This window comes from Medicago sativa, chromosome 6, assembly GCF_051527215.1.
Source record: "Medicago sativa cultivar Bolivia chromosome 6, Bolivia_mono, whole genome shotgun sequence".
NCBI classification, from domain to species: domain Eukaryota; kingdom Viridiplantae; phylum Streptophyta; class Magnoliopsida; order Fabales; family Fabaceae; genus Medicago; species Medicago sativa.
In genome coordinates this window covers 19,191,211-19,209,388 of record NC_140754.1, presented here as the reverse complement: position 1 = coordinate 19,209,388, position 18,178 = coordinate 19,191,211, and the positions used below count along the sequence as shown (strand labels likewise).

Here is an 18,178-nt window from a genome sequence, read left to right as displayed (position 1 = left end):
TCTATTGTGCCACAATTTGATTTTGAATGAATTCATTATGTATATAAAAGTGGATTGAACAATAAGCTCAAATTCAAGGTTAAGTAAAATCAATTTTAGAAGCCAAAAGCTACAAATTCTAGCTTCAAATATGTGAATAGAAGAACAACAACAATAATAGACATTAGAAAGACTGATGCTTCTGTGATTCCAAATATTACATTATGCAAATATAGTGCTCCAAATGGATACTCTAGTAAGTATTTCTTTGTTACCGTAATTATTTCCTAACATGGTATACATGCTCTATATCTTACTAGAACTATGCACAAATTGATTATAACCTCTGTTAGAGAATAAAGTTAGTTAACCTCTTTAGACATTTGAATTGAGAAGTCTAATAAGATCATAACAAAAGTGCAATGTGCCCCCTAACCATACATAAATAAAGTACCAAAATTGACATAATTCCACGATGGACACGAGAAAGAACCCCAACTGATGTTGGTACCAGGAATTACTGTTAGTACTAAAGGGGCATCCGAGCCAAACACATCTGAAACGGATAATATAAGTTGAGACAAAACACACTGCATAGGACTCCAAAATCCAAGTTGCCAAAACCTGAAGAAAAGCAAGCTGATTTCGCTTTACGATCTTTTATTGCTGCTGTTAAGTTATATGCAGAGTGGATTCAACCTAATTCAAGGTCTTCTAAACCATATTGCAAATACCAATACCATTTTTTCATAACTATTAACAATAGTAAAGCAATAAAATTTGCGGCCTCATATAAGATAAGTAGCGATGATGTACTTAAGCACCTCATATGTTTATATATCAGTAAGGTGAACAACAGTAAGATTCATCACACGAAATACAAAAACTATAATTATATATCTATCAAATCAATACTATATCCTTAAAGAAGAAGAACGACACAACCAGCAAATCAATTTGAAGGAACTGTATATATTGCTATTGCTATTACTATTAATATCCCTATTGTATAGCCATATCAATGACTGTGAATGAGTATGGAGCAATTTCCACACTCATTTCCTTTCCAGAGTTCTTAACTGAGCTCTCTTTTGGTACAATCTGCACAACAAAAACATGCCTCAAGTGTCAGAATATACAACTGAATAAAAGTGTGGAAACAGATGAAAAATAATGCATATTAGATACCTTGTTTGGCTCTGAAAAAGAGTTCTCATCCATTGGATTGGATGATGTAAGCACTGTTTTGGTTGCCTTTGAAAGAACCACACTTGATTCCAACCCTTCAATAGAAATCCCAATACTCACTGCTTTTTTGTCCAAGTTTGCAACCTGCAAAGTCACCAGTTTGTAACTAATGAGAAATACAATTACACCACAATAAGAGGAAATACTTATTTTTGTCCTTAAATATGTCACAAATGATTGATTGAGTGTATCTTCTATTAGTAATTTCATTGACCAAATTGATTAACAGTTGATGAATAAATTGACAAACATAAGATGCATATGAGGACTGTTCTTCTAATTTGGGTGAACTCAGAGACTATAACGATAGATTCTAATATACTCAAGGACAAAAATGATTGTCCTTAAATATTTAAGGTTAAAAAGTAAATAAGCTGAAGAGAACCACTTTACCTTAATCCTTAAAACTGATTTACCATCTACAGAAGATTTCCATGAAATTGCAGATGCAGCAAGTGTAGGAGAATTAGTCTCAAGAGTTGAATTTAAAAATGTGGCTCCACTTGATTCCTTGAAAAGCTTAATCAACCAATAGCTTGGAGTTCCATACACTTGGTGAGAATCAAATACAATTGCATCTGGAGTCCACCTAATTACAATGGAAAATCAAATGATGCTTGATTATCTATTTTGGATTGAAGAAAAATACTTGATGTAAAATACTTCACATATTGATAATTACATACCTCCTATCATTGGTATTCACAAAGAGGGGAGCATAATTAATCATGCTAACCACATCACTGCATTAAAAAAGAAAAATGTTAAAGATACATTGTAAAGAAGCGAACTTAATTGACAGCTCATATTCATAATTATTTATCTAATAGCTTAGTGTGTATGAAATAAGAAGTGTCTAAGAAGTTTAAGTTTGACTAAACCTGTTTTTCTCTAAGCCGATAAGGAATCCAGCTTCTGCTACAGCTGCCAAAAGGGTACCATTTCCTGCCTCTCCTCCAGTTAAGGCATACTCACTCACAAAGGCCTGGACAATATTCAAATACTATTGAATTACATAAAGCTGTTTAATAATGACATGAGCACTTAAAATAAATTCGGACACCGATCATGCCTAATAGCAATTGTTTTTCACATCAATGTAAGCAAAATAAGTTGAATGTGTTTACCTTTGGACCTCTACGCGAGGCATGATCAAAATCATGAGCCAGCCTGTGAAACATTTCATCGGCTGATTTTGGGTATTGCTGATTAGACAATAATATAGTATTAGAAGAATGAATGTGAGTTAAGCAAATGAAATAAAATTAACTAGTTAGGATAGTAAACATACATGATAATCATATAGGTCGGCATGGTGAGTTAAGTGGTGCTTAGATGCATCACAATTTGTGATGATTTGGATATTAGGGTAGGCCCGTTTGATTGAATCAAAGAAAATCGGGTAATTTTCTGGTAAAATAAATACAAAGACATATTAGGAAAAAAAAACAAAAAAAAAAGTGTAAAAAAATTAATTAAATCAATAAACATATACCTAGATAGAATGGTTGGAGGTTGTCGAAGTCACAGTCTTCATTTCCAACTGCTACATATTTTAGGTTGAAAGGTTGGGGGTGTCCCATAGAAGCTCTAATGGAACCCCACCTTGAAGTTGGACTTCCTATAGCAAACTCAATACCATCAAGGGCATCCTAAAAATATAATCAAGATTGGAAGTGATGGTCAGGAATTATGAAAGTATATAAGAAAAGAAATTGAGGAAATTATTAAACAAATTATATTTAAGGTAGAAAAAGAAAGCCATACTTGTACAAATGGTGAAATGGCAGAGACATTAACTTGTTCCTTGTGGCTGATACCTAAAATAAGATATTTTTTCAAAAGATCAAGAAACATTCTCAAAAAAAGGAAATCGAATCATTGCTAATTCTTGGTCTAAAAAGATGAAAAGAAGAATACCGTTGTTAAAAACCCATATTGGCAATGCATTAAGATCCTCTGCTAGCTGCTCAGAAGAAAAGGAGAGTATTACAAAACAAAACAAGTATTACAACTTTCAATTGAATGATTAGAAATCAGATTGAAGATCCATCCCATGTGATCTCTAAGTCAAAGTTCAATTGGTTCGACCAATTCAACTGACCGATTTGGTTTGATTCGATACAGTTGTGAAAACTCAAACAATGAATGCTTGTATAGATATGGAACGGTACCAAGAATGTTGTTAGAAACAGATCCAGAGATTGACCTAGTGAGACTCGTGAATCATTATTCAACTGGTTTAATCACGTTTGAACCAAACGACTAATATATACATGAAGTTAAAAAAGTTAGTTTATAAAAAAAGAAAAGAAAAAACAAATAGTGTGGTTCAAACCAATTCCACCCAGTTTGATCCGATTCAAAAAGATTATAAACTAATTGCGGTTGAACCAATCGACAGATTAGCCATTTCCATTCCTATATAGCTAAAAATTGATGCCATATCACAATCATCATAATAATAGAAATAGATACATACTTGGAGACCCTCAAAAAAACCAAACCCATCATCTGTCCAATAATCCCAAGCATCATTATAGTGACCATGTCTGTTCTCCCAAGGTCCAATTGTCTGTTTCCATTGAAATGCATTTTTTAACACAACTCCTTCAACATAGCAACCACCTATATTACATTGCAATGAAACAAAAAATGAAAATATCAGAGTGTGTGTGTATATATATATATATATATATGTATGTACATTACATTATATCACAAAAAAGATGATGGACCACTTGTCAGGGGCCAACAATTGTAACAATTACTTGCAATAATAATGGAAGGGATAGAGCCTCTTTTCTTAGCCCTTTTTGTTAAAGATATACTAAAACTTAATGTATACCTGGAAATCTAAATATTCTTGGTTTTAATTCTGCCACCATTTGAAAAAGATCCATACGGAAGCCATGTCCCTATGCCAAGAAAACAAAGTCATGAGTTTCAAACTAATTGCAAGGAAATGGAAAGTTAATTGAAGCAAATCATTTGAAAAGTACATTGAAATCGTGGTTTTAGAAAAAGGGTCTGCAACTACAATTATGACTATGATGTCAAGGTTTTTGATATCCATGATTGTATAGCAAGAAACTACAACTGTAGTTGCATCGGCCGATGTCAAGCTTATATTAGAAGAAAAAAAACCGGCAACTGCGACTGTGGGTGCAATGTCAAGGTTTTTCATGTCTCTGCAATTGTATAGAGACAGCGGTTGCAACCGCATAAGTCAATGTCAAGATTTTTGAAATAAAAAAAGGTCTGCTACTGTGATTGAGTATGATGCCTATGTTTGTATGTGTAATTACTGTATCACAACCGTAATTGCAGATGCATTAACAGTATTTTACCACAATTTTTCTTAATAGAGCTACACAACTAAAAATCATTTCAAATGTATACCTTATATGTGTCCAACGGCATAGCTGATACTTGGTCTAACCACACAGTCCCTTTCCCGGTTGCCGTAATTTGAAGGCTTGAGTAGTGATTAGTTTCATGGGCCTCCAGCACACGTTCCACTCTTCTCCATGTTGATGCATTTATACCAACACCACTGAAACATATAGACCAGACTATGTTATTATAATTTGTATTAAATCACTCAATAAATAAAAGCATAGGAAAATGCAATTCATTTACAACCTGATATCACTTGAAGCCAATTTTCCACCATTTGTTCCAACAAATGAAACTTTTAGATCAATTCCTTCTGTTGAACGAACATAAAAAACCACTTTGTATTTCTTCCCCTTCTCAATATTCTGTATATAGAAAGACAGAGAGAAATTGTGTTAAAAATTTTACAAAAGCCTTTTGATTAAATAAGCCAAAAAACTAGCAAGTATTTTATAAGTTTGACTTAAATCATGTATACAATCGTCAATATGAAAAAATATTACACTATAAATCAATCGTAATGCCAGATCATTAAAAAGTCACATGTTTCAATGGTTGTTATTTATTAAAATTTCAAAATTATAAACTTTTACATTTTTCAAGTAGCTAATTTATCTCACCATGCCCCAGAATCCGGGATTGGAGATGCCAACACCATCAGGTAGGCATGAACTGGAGCGGTCGCAATTTAGCTCCATCTTCAACGCATTCCTGTTACGCTTGAAGATGGAACTTTGCTCAATAGATGCTAGAATCCTTGGTTTGTCTCCGATCAAGGTCCATGGATGCAAACTGGAAGGAACTTTTTCTCCCTCGGCTTCAAAACCTCTGTTGTTTACGAGCTCCGCCCAAAGTCCACCAGCACCAGCGTGATTAATCTCCTTAAAAAAAACGAAAAAATTGATAAAATATAACAATATATGAATAAATTCAGTAGGAATAAAAAAGAAGAAAAGAAAAATATAAAAATTGAACTTACCTCGAAAAACACTCCCATGAAGGTATCAGGGATTTGCTTCCCTGATGACCTAGATGCATTGATTACCAACTTGGCTGTTTGAGCCTCAGTTGGATCGAATGCCATCAAAATGATACATAATAGATATATGGCTTTCAAGTGCACTGTAAATGTGAAAGAAAGAAAGAAAGAAAAAAACATTAAAATTATATTTAAACCAAAATATAATTGAGTGTGAGTGAGCCTATCAATTAAGAATGAAATACTTGATCCAAGTTTATAAGCTACAAACTGCCTATATATTCATCACAACTCACCATATTGATTATATATTCCCTTTAAAAATCATGTCATTTTGGTCCTTTCAAAAAAAAAAAGTCATTTTAGTCCTCTATAACCAAAGAGAATTTCTTTTCCCACCATATTAACTTCTCGCGCGACTTTTAAATTGACCATTTTACCTTTATTTGGATTTTATTATCCAAAGCGTATTTGACATTTTTTAGACTATAATGATAAATTCAACTCACATTTCAAATTATAAATCACTAAAATGATAAATATATCCCCTTTGTAAACCACTAATTCATTTCACTCCTCGATATGCAAAAAAACAGCAGGAAAGGCACAAGAGATAACCAAACAAGAAAAAGGAAAAAGCAGGAGAAAAAAACACAGCACAATTACAACGGAAACTAAAGTAAGAACACCAAAACCCAACTGATCAACCCCCCAACAAGAAACAACCCAACCACGGAGGCCAAGAGGAGGGAAAGCACAACATGGGCGGCCGAGAACCAGAGGCCCAACCACGCAAGACACTCCCTATTTCCCTTTCTTAGTACTTCACTTAGAAGCATAAAACATAAATGTCAACTGATCTCTATATTTTAGATGTTAATAATGAATTGTTATGATGTAGAAACACACAAATCTTGCAGCATATGAATGAAATAGGAGCTGATATGTCTATCCCTCCCTGATCTCACAAACTCAATATATTATTCTGATAGAAAAAGAACAAAGTGAAACAAAGCCTTCCCTCCCAATCCAAGACTTATTTCTTAAGACATAGTAAACAACTCTATTTGAAGGTTGAGAAATATGAGATGACATTGTTGAGAAATATGAGATGACATAGTAAACAAAGAGCCTATCAATTTGGAAAGGATGAGAAATAATGAGAGTTTGAAGGTTTACCTGAGATGACATTGTTGGAGAAAGATGACATTGTTTGAAGTGAGTGATGATTTTTTTCAGAGTTTTTGAGTTAGAGATGTATATGCTTAGGTGAACGTTCTGATGCCTTTAAATGGACTCTCAATGACTTTTGAGTGTGAATGATTCTATCAATTAAGAATGGAATATTTGATCTAAAAGTTTATATGCTACAAATGGTAAATACGTGAACCACTTGTTCAACTCCTTAAATGGAGGGTTTAGTTGTTGTTGATGTATATGCTTAGGTGCAAGAATGAAATTTTTGATCTAAGTTTATAAGCTTCAATAAATTAAAAAGGGGAAATACGTGTATAACCTTTGGATTCTTTAATTTTTTTCCATAAAAACATATAATGTCATCATCATACTTCTTCATTAGTCCTAAAATTGGTACTCCTAAAATTGGAGCTATGTAATATTTGGAAAAAAAATCTCTTCGAAAAGTCAATTGTAGGATAAAATAATAAAGCTCAATATTTTCTAGACACTTTAATAGCAGGACTTAAATTATTGGGTCACATAATTAGGATAAAAGGGGAAATACGTGCTAGAACATTTTCTAGACAATTTATCGTCGATCTGACCGGTGTATAACATCTCCCTCCTCATCGGGCCCACATAATTAGGGTCGATGAACCCCGATATACAGATGTGGCGCAACCGCTCCACAGAGAAGTAACGGAGGTGGAAAGTTGCGGTGTAGGAGAGGAGACGCGGAAAGGACAAACGAGACATAACGGTGGTGGAAGGTTCCTGTTTATCTTGGTTTCATTTGGGTTGACTGTAGAGTTTATCTATTTTTTAATCGATCATTCTTTTGCATTTAAATAATTTAAAATTGTCGTTGTGAAGATTTTTAAAATTTTAAAATTACAAGAATTGACACATAAACGTCAAGTGACCAAAGTTGCACAGTCAACAACTGTCATTTAGGCGATATTCTGCCAAATCATCTCTTAAATGGGTTTAGGCACTACTTTAAAAGACGTAATTTTTTGCAAGGGCGTATTTAAAAAAAATTACAGGGACCAAAATTCAAATTGATCATATTTGGTTACCCAGATATCTGAAGCAAGGCAAATCAATAATCTTACACATTTAAACTCAATCATTTTTGGTTAAAGCAATTAGGTCACAATTCCAATACATAAAAACATGAACTTTCAAATTACCTCATTCTTTGTTTTCTTTTGCTCTAGAAGCCTATCATTAGCTGGGCCAAAAATTGGTAACATTGATTTGACAGGATTCACATTTTATAAAGAAAAAATGAACTTCAAATTCTCTGTTATGAAATGACTAGATACTACTAAATTGTATTGTAACAGGACAAGAGTGTGTTGTGATTGATTCACACTGCGGTGACTACAATTCAGAAAGCAAAATCCTTTACACGACAGCTGAAATCGTGAAATCCTTTACACGACCTGGACCACGACCGTTATTTTAAACCTTGGCCACGTGTATCCTACTTTGGTTGTCATATATCTTGCAGAATCCAAGCAGGTGACATAATCTCAATCAACAAAACCATTGACATTTCCGATATGCCATCATGGCATAAATACAGTAAACCAACTTATGTTTCTTTCAAATATCTGAAGATCCATTTCATAGCCTCCGAATTCAGCTTTCCTTGATTTTCCATGTACCTACTCAGTAAACTCATAGCATAAGCCAACTTGCTTCATAAGCCTGTCTGAAGAATGAAGAATTAAAGAGCTCATTTACTGTGAAAGGTGTTCCTTTGTTCCATGATGTTCCTAACAATGTTTCTTTTAGTTCTTTCTCTGCTATATGCAAAACCTCTGAATCAAATGCACCACCTTCACTTGTTCAACGTGTTCATGCTTTGGATTCTCCCATGAAACCCCTTCTGATAGATTGATGAACTCTTTAGGTAGTTTTAATGGAAAAGACTTTGTTGGTGTTTTTAGGTTCAAAACTTGGTGGTCTAGTCAATGGATAGGAAATTCTGGATCTGATTTACAAATGGAAACTCAATGGATTCTCATTGATATTCCTGAAATCAAATCCTATGTTGTTGTCATTCTGAGACGGTAAAAATGGATTCTGAGACCAACTCAACAATTTCCCTATCTCAGGTTCTTTGTAAATCATCTTTTCAAAGCTGCTATTAGGCCTGAAATCATAAACAAGAACCAGCGCATCTTTCTCAACACACCTACCCAGCAACTGAATTGAATTCTTGTGCCTTAAATCAATGGACAATTCCGGGAGAAACTCGGTCTTCCCTTCATTAGAATGCCTCGACCTTTTCACTGCAGCGATGGTTCTAAAAAATATAGAGAAAGCTTTATACACAGTACAAAATGAACCGTAACTAACAATTCTTCTAGGATGAAACTCTCTTGTTGTAGATCCCAGTTCTCTGCGATCAAACTGTCTAGGACAAGCAACAAACCAGGTTTCGGTATTGTTCGATGACACTTTTCTCATCCCCTTCCATTTCAAAAAAGAATAATACCCCAACAAAGAAAAAACAACATAGAAAGCAACATGAACAGTAGCAACAAGACTAAACTTCTTCTTGGCAGAAGACGAAAAAGATGAACGAGACCCGAGAACGTTTATCTCATTTATCTTCCTGATAATCTTCGGCCATTTTTTCGATGTAATCAAATCTTGAAATACCTTTGTGTAAGATATGAGATCCCTATAGTGAATTGATTTGTGTTTGAGCACATGAATTTCCTTTGAATTTTCAAAAAACAAAAGTGAAGATTCAAAAACCTTAAACTGCAAAGTTTCATCACCCACAAAATGAGTGTGTCTTCCAAAATACCAAAACTCCACAACAGATAAACTCAACATGTTGAATAAGGTGTAGTTACAAGAACCAATACACATCATATTCATTCCATTTGATAAATAACAATCAACAACTGGAGGGCACATAGCGACATAAAAAATGAATACATTTCTGATGAAACCGACAGAGACAAATTGAGTGACGGTGTTGAAATGATATCAGGTGGTTTGGGTGGCGGTGCAATCAGCCGGTGATTAGATGATAATGGCTTAAAATTTACCTCACTTAGGTGTTGCAGATTGGAGGGCGAAAAACGATTTTGCAAAGATGCGCTCCATTTGATTAGAAAGTTGACATCAAATCTTTGGTTCTGCACTATGAGAGCACTATCCTTCTATTCCGACTTATCACCCAACGATTGAGAATTGCTCTGCAACTCATCACGCAAATCTGCCATTTGATTAAGGAGGAAGGGAGTTGAACCAATCGGGTAAGGGGTTTTAGTTGAAACTTGGGTTGTGAATGTAGAAGCGAGGTGAAGATTTATGGGTAAAATTCCTTCAACCTTCAATTTTTCCATGCTATCGTCGCCGACTAAATGAGCTGAATCACTCGACATTAACGAATCAGTGAGAATTGGTGTCGGAACAGAAGATTGTTGTTGTTGAGAAACTTCGGCAACATCGTGAACATTCTCTTGGTGATTCTCTGGTAGTGGGATTTCTGTGTTGTTCGCTGAAAAGGCACACTGTTGCTGGAGATCTTCACCTTCTGCTTGAACTTCATCTTCATCAATATCCCTCATTACTATCTTAACATTCGTATGCTTTAACTGAAAATGATCTAAAGTAAGAGGTTCATCACATAGGAAACATAAACCCATTTCCATCTTTTCTTCAACTTCCATAACACTCAAAATTTTCTTCAGTTTGTATCTAGCAGTCATGGTGTGCGCTAGATCGAAGGCTCGTGATACCAATTGATACGGATTGAACCTAACTCCAACTCAAAACCAATGGCTCAATGGGGAGGATTGCCCAATCCTATATAAATCCTCACACCAGGTTCATGACTTCCGATGTGGGACTCCAAGTAAAAACACATTCCTATCATTGAAAATACCATGTCATGATTTGTGCTGAAAGTAGTTCAACACAAGTAAAAGCATTGAAACGAGTTTCAATGACCTAAACTTCCAAATTCCAATGTACCATATAAACTCAATCATTTTTGGTTAAAGCAATTAGGTCACAATTCCAATACCCAATTTGTATTTTCTTAGCAACTAACAACAATCAAAACATAAAAAACATGAACTTTCTCTAATGGGGTTATATAAAAATCAAAACTCTAACACAATACCAAGTTTTAACAACAATCAAAACATAAAAACAAGAAATTTCTCAAATGGGGTTGCATAAAAATCAAAACTTTAACAAAGAGATGAAGAAGAAACACACCAACCTTAAAAGAATACCGAGGATAATAAATACCAGCATGAACAATTTCATTGTTTCTTGAAACACACCAACTTCATTTTTGGTTGGTGTAATCGCTTTTTAGAGGTGAGAAATGTCCATACTTGGAAAGTCTGTCCACCACAACAACTATAACTGTGAAACCATTAGCCAGTAATAAAATCCATCGATATATCGTCCCAAATAAGAGAGGGTGTTGGTAAGGGTTGAAATAACCCGGCAGGAGCAGATGTGGCAGATTTAGCCTTTTGACATACCAAGCAATTTGACACAAATTTTTGAACATCACTGACCAAGGATGACCAGAAAAATTGTGCAGCAACCCTTGCTTTTGTCCGAGCAATACCTGAGTGGCCACCTAAAATAGAGGAGTGAAATTCCTCCAATATAGTTTGAATGAATCAGTGTAGAATTAGTAGGAACCACCAGTCTGGACTTCCAAAGTAAGATACCACTTTTGACATGATAAAAAGGATGAGGTCCTGCATCTTGCATACAAGCTTGCTTGACTCCCAACCAATGTGGATCCTCATTAATGGCAGCATTAATAAGCGTGATGAGAGACAAGGTACGTCCAGACAGAGCAAAGAAAGATCTAGATAGTGCATCTGCAGCAACATTGTCCTTTCCAGGCTTTTATTCAATGGAAAAATCAAAGCGTAAGAACTTATGGAGCCAATTCTGCTGTTCAGGAGTCTGGATGGTTTTCTCAGTCAGAGATTTTAAGCTTTTCTGGTCTGTTCTAATAATGAATTTCTGACCCAGAAGATAATGTCTGAATTTTGCTATAGCCTCAGTTATTGCATAAAGTTCGCTTTTACGCAAAAAATCGCCTGCAAAAGCGGACTGAATCAAATTCTAAACAAAAAAGAGGGAAAAAGCCTAAGCAAATAAAAATACACAAGTATGTCTGCAGCCGTAGCTACATCAAGGTTTTTGATGTGTTAACGACTACACATATCGACTGCGATTGTTGCCACATGACCCACATTTAGTCACAATTTTATGCAATATCAAGCAACACAAAACATTACCATGACCGAAAAAGGAAATTCAAGGAATTAATTTACTGCAACGGTTCAATTCTGAAATCTAAAGCAACTTCCAATGCTCCCTAACTTACAAATATCATTCATTTTTGGAATAGTCCCTCAAAAAAGTGCTTAAAATTTGAATTGTACCTAACTCTCATCACACCCTTCAATTCATACCCAATTTCAACTCAATCATTAATCCTATAAATTTCAACTCAGTCATTTTTGGTTAAAGCAATTAGGTCACAATTCCAATACATAAAATCACGAACTTTCTCTAATGGAGTTACATAAAAATCAAAACTTTAACAACAAGATGAAGAAGAAACACACGAACCTCAAAAGAATGACGAGGATAATAAATTCTAGCATGAACAACTTCATTGTTTCTTGAACTAGTTCCAGTATCTCCATTGGGACAGTGTTGTTGCGTTTCCGTTCCAATTGTTGCATTTCATACGAACATGATCACATTGTTGAAGAAGGAAGAGATCGATTTTGATTTGGGAATTTAGGGTTCTAATCTATTTCAATTCATTTCATTTCAAATTATTATATTTAATTATTTCAATATTATTATTATTATTATTATAAACTTTATATTTTTTTGAATAGTACGAAAAGAAAATCATTTAAACTTAAAAAAAAAAATATATCAATTTCATAATAGTTTTTTCTTTTTTTTGGTAGTGCATTTCATAATAGTTTTATAACTCATTTGTTATAGCTTTTTTTAAAATTCGTTTAAAAAAAATCATACATTTGTTTGATATAGAAAAACATTTTTATATAATTGTATTTAGATCAATTAAAAATTACTTTTTTTGAAGAAAAAAATATTATCATGTAAAGACGGTATCACAATAGTGATGAGAAATGAAGACGGGTATCACAATAGTGATGAGAAATGAAGACGGGTCTCTCATTCTAGAGCGCTCTCTCCATCCATATTGACCCGACCCATTTAACTCATTTTCGGGTCGTAAGTCGATTCGGGTCAAAATCTGGATGACGGTGGTGACAAGTATATTAGAATTTTGCTCTCCACACAGCACGTTTTGCTCGCACCCTGCAAGCCTACCAAAAATACCCTTGCGCAAGTTAACTTGCGCAAGTGTTGATTGTTGCGCAAGTTAAATAACGCTACGTGAGTTAACATGCGCAGCGTTAGTTAACTCACGCTGCGTGCTTTCTTAAACAAGGCAGAGCACCTCATTTCCTCATTTATTCTTTTCAAAGGAAAGCATGAATGTCGAGCGAAATGCTTGAGTCCTGTTGTTTGGCAAGTTTGAATTTACCTCATTTCAGAGGTAAGACAGTTGTTGTAGTTGGAATGCACATTCCAACTACAACAATTGTCTTCCACTAGATGGGGTAATTCAAACTAGTTAAATGGCTGGACACCGACATTCGCCCGGGAGTGTTTTTGTTCCATTCTAAATGTTAATTTCTTGTTGGCTTCGTTTAAATGATGGTATCGAAGTGTCAAGGTCTGGACCTCATTCCGCCGGCACTTAGATACTATCATTTTAAACCAAGACCAACAAGAATTTAACATTTGGAATGGAACAAAAGCACTTCTGGACGAATGCTGGAGTCCTGCTTTTTAGCTAGTTTGAATTGACCCCATTCAGTGGTAAGATAATTGTTGTAGTTGGAAGGTACATTTCCGAATGTAATGTAATGATAGTTTACGTACATGTCTTTTACGTAATGTAATGTAATGATACCACAATGTAATGTAACGTAGATGAAATTATATCTAAATAAAATTGTCTAAGAATTAATGTTGTGTACTTATCGAATTTATTTATTCAAAACGCCAACGCCATTTTTATTTGAATTAATGTTGTGTACTTATTATAATTTACTTATTCGATACGCAATATTTATTCGAATTCACGCTATCGCAATATTTATTTGAGTTCACGCTGTCGCAATATTTGTTCGAATTTTATTCAAATTTATTTTATTGACTTTATTCTTCTAATTTATTTTATTGAATTCACGCTATCGCAATTTTATTGACTTTATTATAAAAAATATATTGCGTTGATTAAGTCACACTGCGTGACTTAACTAACGCAGTGCGTGACTTAACTAACGCACCATATAAGTTGTGCGTGACTTAAGTCACGCACGTTATAATCTCTGCGCAAGTTAACCTGCGTAAGTTGGCCGGTTCTAAAAACTGAAGCACAAACGTTTCTTGGACGGTAGTCAATGGTCTTCAATGATTTTTGCACGTTTTCCTTCACATTTGACCACGTTTTTTGACTCATTAATTGCTATATACCTAATACCCCCTATAAAAACCCTCACATACTTCCTCTTTTCCTCACATTTTCTCATCCCACTCTTTCTCTTCTTCTTGCTGCTCTTCTTTGTTTCTTATTAGTTTCTAGGGTGGTTATACCGCTTTAGGTATATACCAGTGGCTTCTGGGGGAAGTAGTGGTCGGTCCGGTCGGGAAAAGGGCATCTTGATGTCGTTTTCCCCAGGGCTGATCACTATTTTCCCCAGGAGCTATTTGGCATATACCGAAGAGGGTATCAAATAAGTTTTGACCTCAAGAGGGCATTAAAAAAAAAAGTAAAAAATCAGTCTTTTTTGCGCGACTTAACTCGCGTAGTGCGTGACTTAAGTCACGCATAAATACAACGTACGTTAGTTAAGTCACGCCACATGACTTAACTTGCGCAAGGGCATTTTTGGTACGCTTGCAGGGTGCGAGCAAATAGTGCTGGGTGGAGAGCAAAATTCAGTATATTATGGTAGTGTCGGGTATTGATTTCGTTGAAACACACTTTCACCCGATACTTTTTTTCTTTCATGTTTTTCTTTCTATATTGTTCTGTCTTTTTTTCTTTTTTTCTTTTTTTTCATCTTTGTTAGTTATTACATCCTTATTTACAAGGTGTATAACCCTATCAAACACTTACTCAAACATCAACAATAATTTGAGGAAACAACATAATTCAATGTAGCTGGATAGTGACACGTCTTCGATTATAAGTGTCGATGCTATTGAACCCGACCTCTATTTACTTGATAAAGTTAATGTAATATCTATACTTTTTATATCAAAAGATACAAAATTTTAGTATGATATTTTACATTCCAATTTCACTTTTCGTTTATACTTTTTCTTATCATTTTAATCTTTCTTAACCATTAATTTTTTTTAAAATAATTGGTTTACAACTTATGTTATCGCTATCGATAAAACGGAAAAGTCAGTTAATGTCCATCTTGTACTTTATAACTATAACTAATACTCTCTAATCAGTAAAATAAAAAAAGAAAACTAATACATCCCATATGTCTCATTTGCATTATTTTAATTGATAAAATAATATGAATGAAACATTTATTATTTTTTTTCTAGAGGAGGGATATAATATTGACTAAAAGAGTAAGTTAATAGACTTGCTCCAAATCATTTTTGTTTTAATCTAACCGTCTTAATTAATTATTTGATTGTGCACCTAAAAAGATTCACACCTAATCAACCAATGGACTGTTCCTTCGGCCTTCTTTCAATTGTTCCACAACCAAAGCAATTATTTCCAATCCATACCTTCATACCAAAACATTATGCTACCAAACAATGGAGATTAATACCGTTTCACATACCTTTCTGATCGATTCAGTGTTGTATTTCAATTGCTTCAATCAACCAATTTATTTCTTAAAATTTTATTGTTGTATCTATTTCTAAATTTTATTGTTGTTATCTATTTCAACCTTTCCGATCAATTGGTAGTCTATTTCAATCTTTGGAAATATGTACCATTCTCAACCAATTCATTTGTTCTTAATCAATTGCTTCGATCAACCAATCTATTTCAATTGCTACCCTAATTCTCACATTTAATTTAATTGTTATTTGAAGATTTCTCAGTATTTCAACTATAATGTAAAAGCTGGAATAAACTTTTTGAGATTTATCAAAGTTTGAAAAACCAGAAAAAATTGAAGCCATTCCAAGATTACTATGATTTGTCCAAGCAAATTGTTTCTAATCATGAAATGCAGGTTAGGAACGGGCTTTCGATCAATATCTTAGGAATTAAAAAAAATAAAAAAAAATGTTTTTAGGAGGAAGAAAGCCTACGGGATGTTCACGGAATGAGCAAATAAAGCAATACTTCAAACCATTAGATTAAAAATAATTGATGTATATATATATATATATATATAGACACACACACCCACACACATGCGCACGCGTTCATTTCCTCTCAATTGCCATCATCCCAACATTTTCCATTTGATAATTGATATCATTGTGCAAGTTTGTTGCAAGGATGACAATGAAGTTTGGAAGCATTCTCATAATGGTGGGGGATTTGTTTGCTTTCTTTACCGTCACCTATGGATATGGCACAACCTATGATTATTAATATTTTTAAAAAATAGTAGTAGTATATTCTAATTTTGAAATGATTAGGTATCATATTTTTAATTGTTGATAATGATATTGTAGAAGTGAAGCCAGACGCTCAAGTTAAATATTGTCTTAAAGAAATTATCACAGATGGACACTGTCGTTCAAATGATGGACCTACGTATAAACGTGATTGTCAAGCTGAATTCTATGCAATAGGATCATGGACCATAGCTAAAGATTGTGAATATAAGGAACTCTCAAATAATAAGCGTCGTTGTCAATGTTGTATCAATTGTCTGAATGAAGCCAACGTACTAAGCAAGGCTTTACATATTCTCCAAATTGATGATACACATAATAGATGTAGGAAGTAATTAATAATTAATAGAATTTAATAATACCTCGTATTGTTTTTCTTTTGTGAGTAATAGACCTCATATTCTAATATATGAGTTGTTATGTTCTGTGCCTCTGTTTTGAATTTTTTTCAAGTATTTTTTCTGACATTTTGATCGAATAATAATGAGTTTAGAGTGATCTTGTGAAAAACATGAATTCTATAGAGGAAGTGTGAAAGGATGACAATTGGGGTTTCTGCAACTGCTGTGAGTTTCTTTCTGGGTTTTGGGGGTGCAGGTAGCATTGGGGTTATCTTTCTGAGTATAGTTTAGGCCCATCACTTTGGACTGTCTGGGTTTCTGCTGGGCTTCTATTTTAAGGCAGAGTTTTTGTTTTCCGGCAGTTGTGGTGTTGTTTGTTGTGTGTGGGGGTGTTCTTTTTATATACGACGTCCGTCTATCTTTTTCTGGTTTGTTTGTTTTAGCCAGTCATGCGGTTCTTGTGCAGGCGATGCATTAATAATATTGGCTGGTTCAAAAAAAAAATGGGCGTTGCTATATATCACGATGCTTTTTATCCCGAGAGCTTCCCGAAAATATTGTCAGCCAATGAAATCAAGTTCTGACACGGAAAACAAGGAGATATTTGTGTGATGTGGGTCACCCCTTTTTGTTATATAGCCATCGGGAATATTCTTGAAACAAAAAATTCGGGATGTAAAGCATTTTCCAAAAAAATATAGAGTATGTGTGAGACATACTTCTCCGATGTAATCAATTGACTACGTGTCTTATACTAAAGTGATTTGGAAGTGTAAATTAATTATTCTCCGGTAGAAATTACTCAACTTGTGTGTCTCTTCGTAAGTGTTTGATAAAACAATTTTTTAGCCTATAAATATTGCTTAAAAGGATATACTTTGTATATATTAATTTTTCATGAATTTATAACGTATTTTTATTAGTTTATCGTGTTTCTTAACAAACTAATTCAACTAGCTTGTAATTTAAAACTTATTATTTATACACTCAATTTTGAGCCTCTGTTTTGAATTTAAATTTCGAGTACTTTTTTGAATCTTGGTTGAATAATTCTAGAGTGATTAGGAGAAATTCAATTGGTTCTTTTTTCATTAATTGTTTCGAAAGTAAAATCCATAAGGTAAAGTGAAATGTTAACCCTCTATACATTAGACAAATTTGGTTGAACAAGCCTGAACTTCAATTGATATCAATGGTCATAGTAGTGATCTCACTAACTTTTGTACTCAAATTTGTCCCAAAGACAAAATCTTCATGGTAAATAGCATTTTCCAACTTATTTTCCAAACCATTAGATTTATATTTAAAATTAGCA

The 18,178-nt window shown here is 34.0% G+C and overlaps 2 protein-coding genes across 3 annotated transcripts; both read right to left on the bottom strand.

Moving 5' to 3' along the window:
- Positions 1-772: 772 nt before the first annotated feature.
- On the bottom strand, positions 773-12,621 carry LOC146913470 (alpha-L-arabinofuranosidase 1-like). Of its 2 annotated transcripts, XM_085716692.1 has the most exons (18): positions 12,428-12,621; positions 11,043-11,889; positions 5,606-5,748; positions 5,247-5,507; positions 4,873-4,991; positions 4,630-4,783; positions 4,076-4,145; positions 3,710-3,855; positions 3,148-3,193; positions 2,995-3,047; positions 2,723-2,879; positions 2,519-2,637; positions 2,355-2,432; positions 2,109-2,212; positions 1,914-1,970; positions 1,621-1,816; positions 1,168-1,311; positions 773-1,080 (listed from the first exon to the last, which is right to left on the bottom strand). In XM_085716692.1, exons 3-18 carry the CDS (start codon positions 5,708-5,710, stop codon positions 982-984), a joined length of 1,908 nt encoding a protein of 635 aa, XP_085572818.1. In that variant the 5' UTR covers positions 5,711-5,748; positions 11,043-11,889; positions 12,428-12,621; the 3' UTR covers positions 773-981. The 2 variants fall into 2 exon arrangements, with proteins under 2 accessions (XP_085572818.1, XP_085572817.1); XM_085716691.1 differs by lacking the exons at positions 11,043-11,889; positions 12,428-12,621 and adding an exon at positions 6,785-7,918.
- Positions 8,015-10,013, bottom strand: LOC146913471 (putative L-type lectin-domain containing receptor kinase V.6). Its single transcript, XM_085716693.1, has one exon. It carries the CDS (start codon positions 9,722-9,724, stop codon positions 8,792-8,794), a length of 933 nt encoding a protein of 310 aa, XP_085572819.1. The 5' UTR covers positions 9,725-10,013; the 3' UTR covers positions 8,015-8,791.
- Positions 12,622-18,178: the final 5,557 nt, after the last annotated feature.

What these genes read in the sequence shown, in the direction of transcription:
- LOC146913471 (XM_085716693.1), bottom strand. Translation starts at nt 9,724, where the DNA reads ATGTGCCCTCCAGTTGTTGATTGTTATTTATCAAATGGAATGAATATG.
- LOC146913470 (XM_085716691.1), bottom strand. Translation starts at nt 6,815, where the DNA reads ATGTCATCTTTCTCCAACAATGTCATCTCAG. An exon ending in CTCCAACAATGTCATCTCAG is followed by an intron (nt 5,749 to 6,784) that starts GTAAACCTTCAA and finishes TCACATTTACAG; the next exon opens with TGCACTTGAAAGCCATATAT. An exon ending in GTGAATACCAATGATAGGAG is followed by an intron (nt 1,817 to 1,913) that starts GTATGTAATTAT and finishes CATTGTAATTAG; the next exon opens with GTGGACTCCAGATGCAATTG.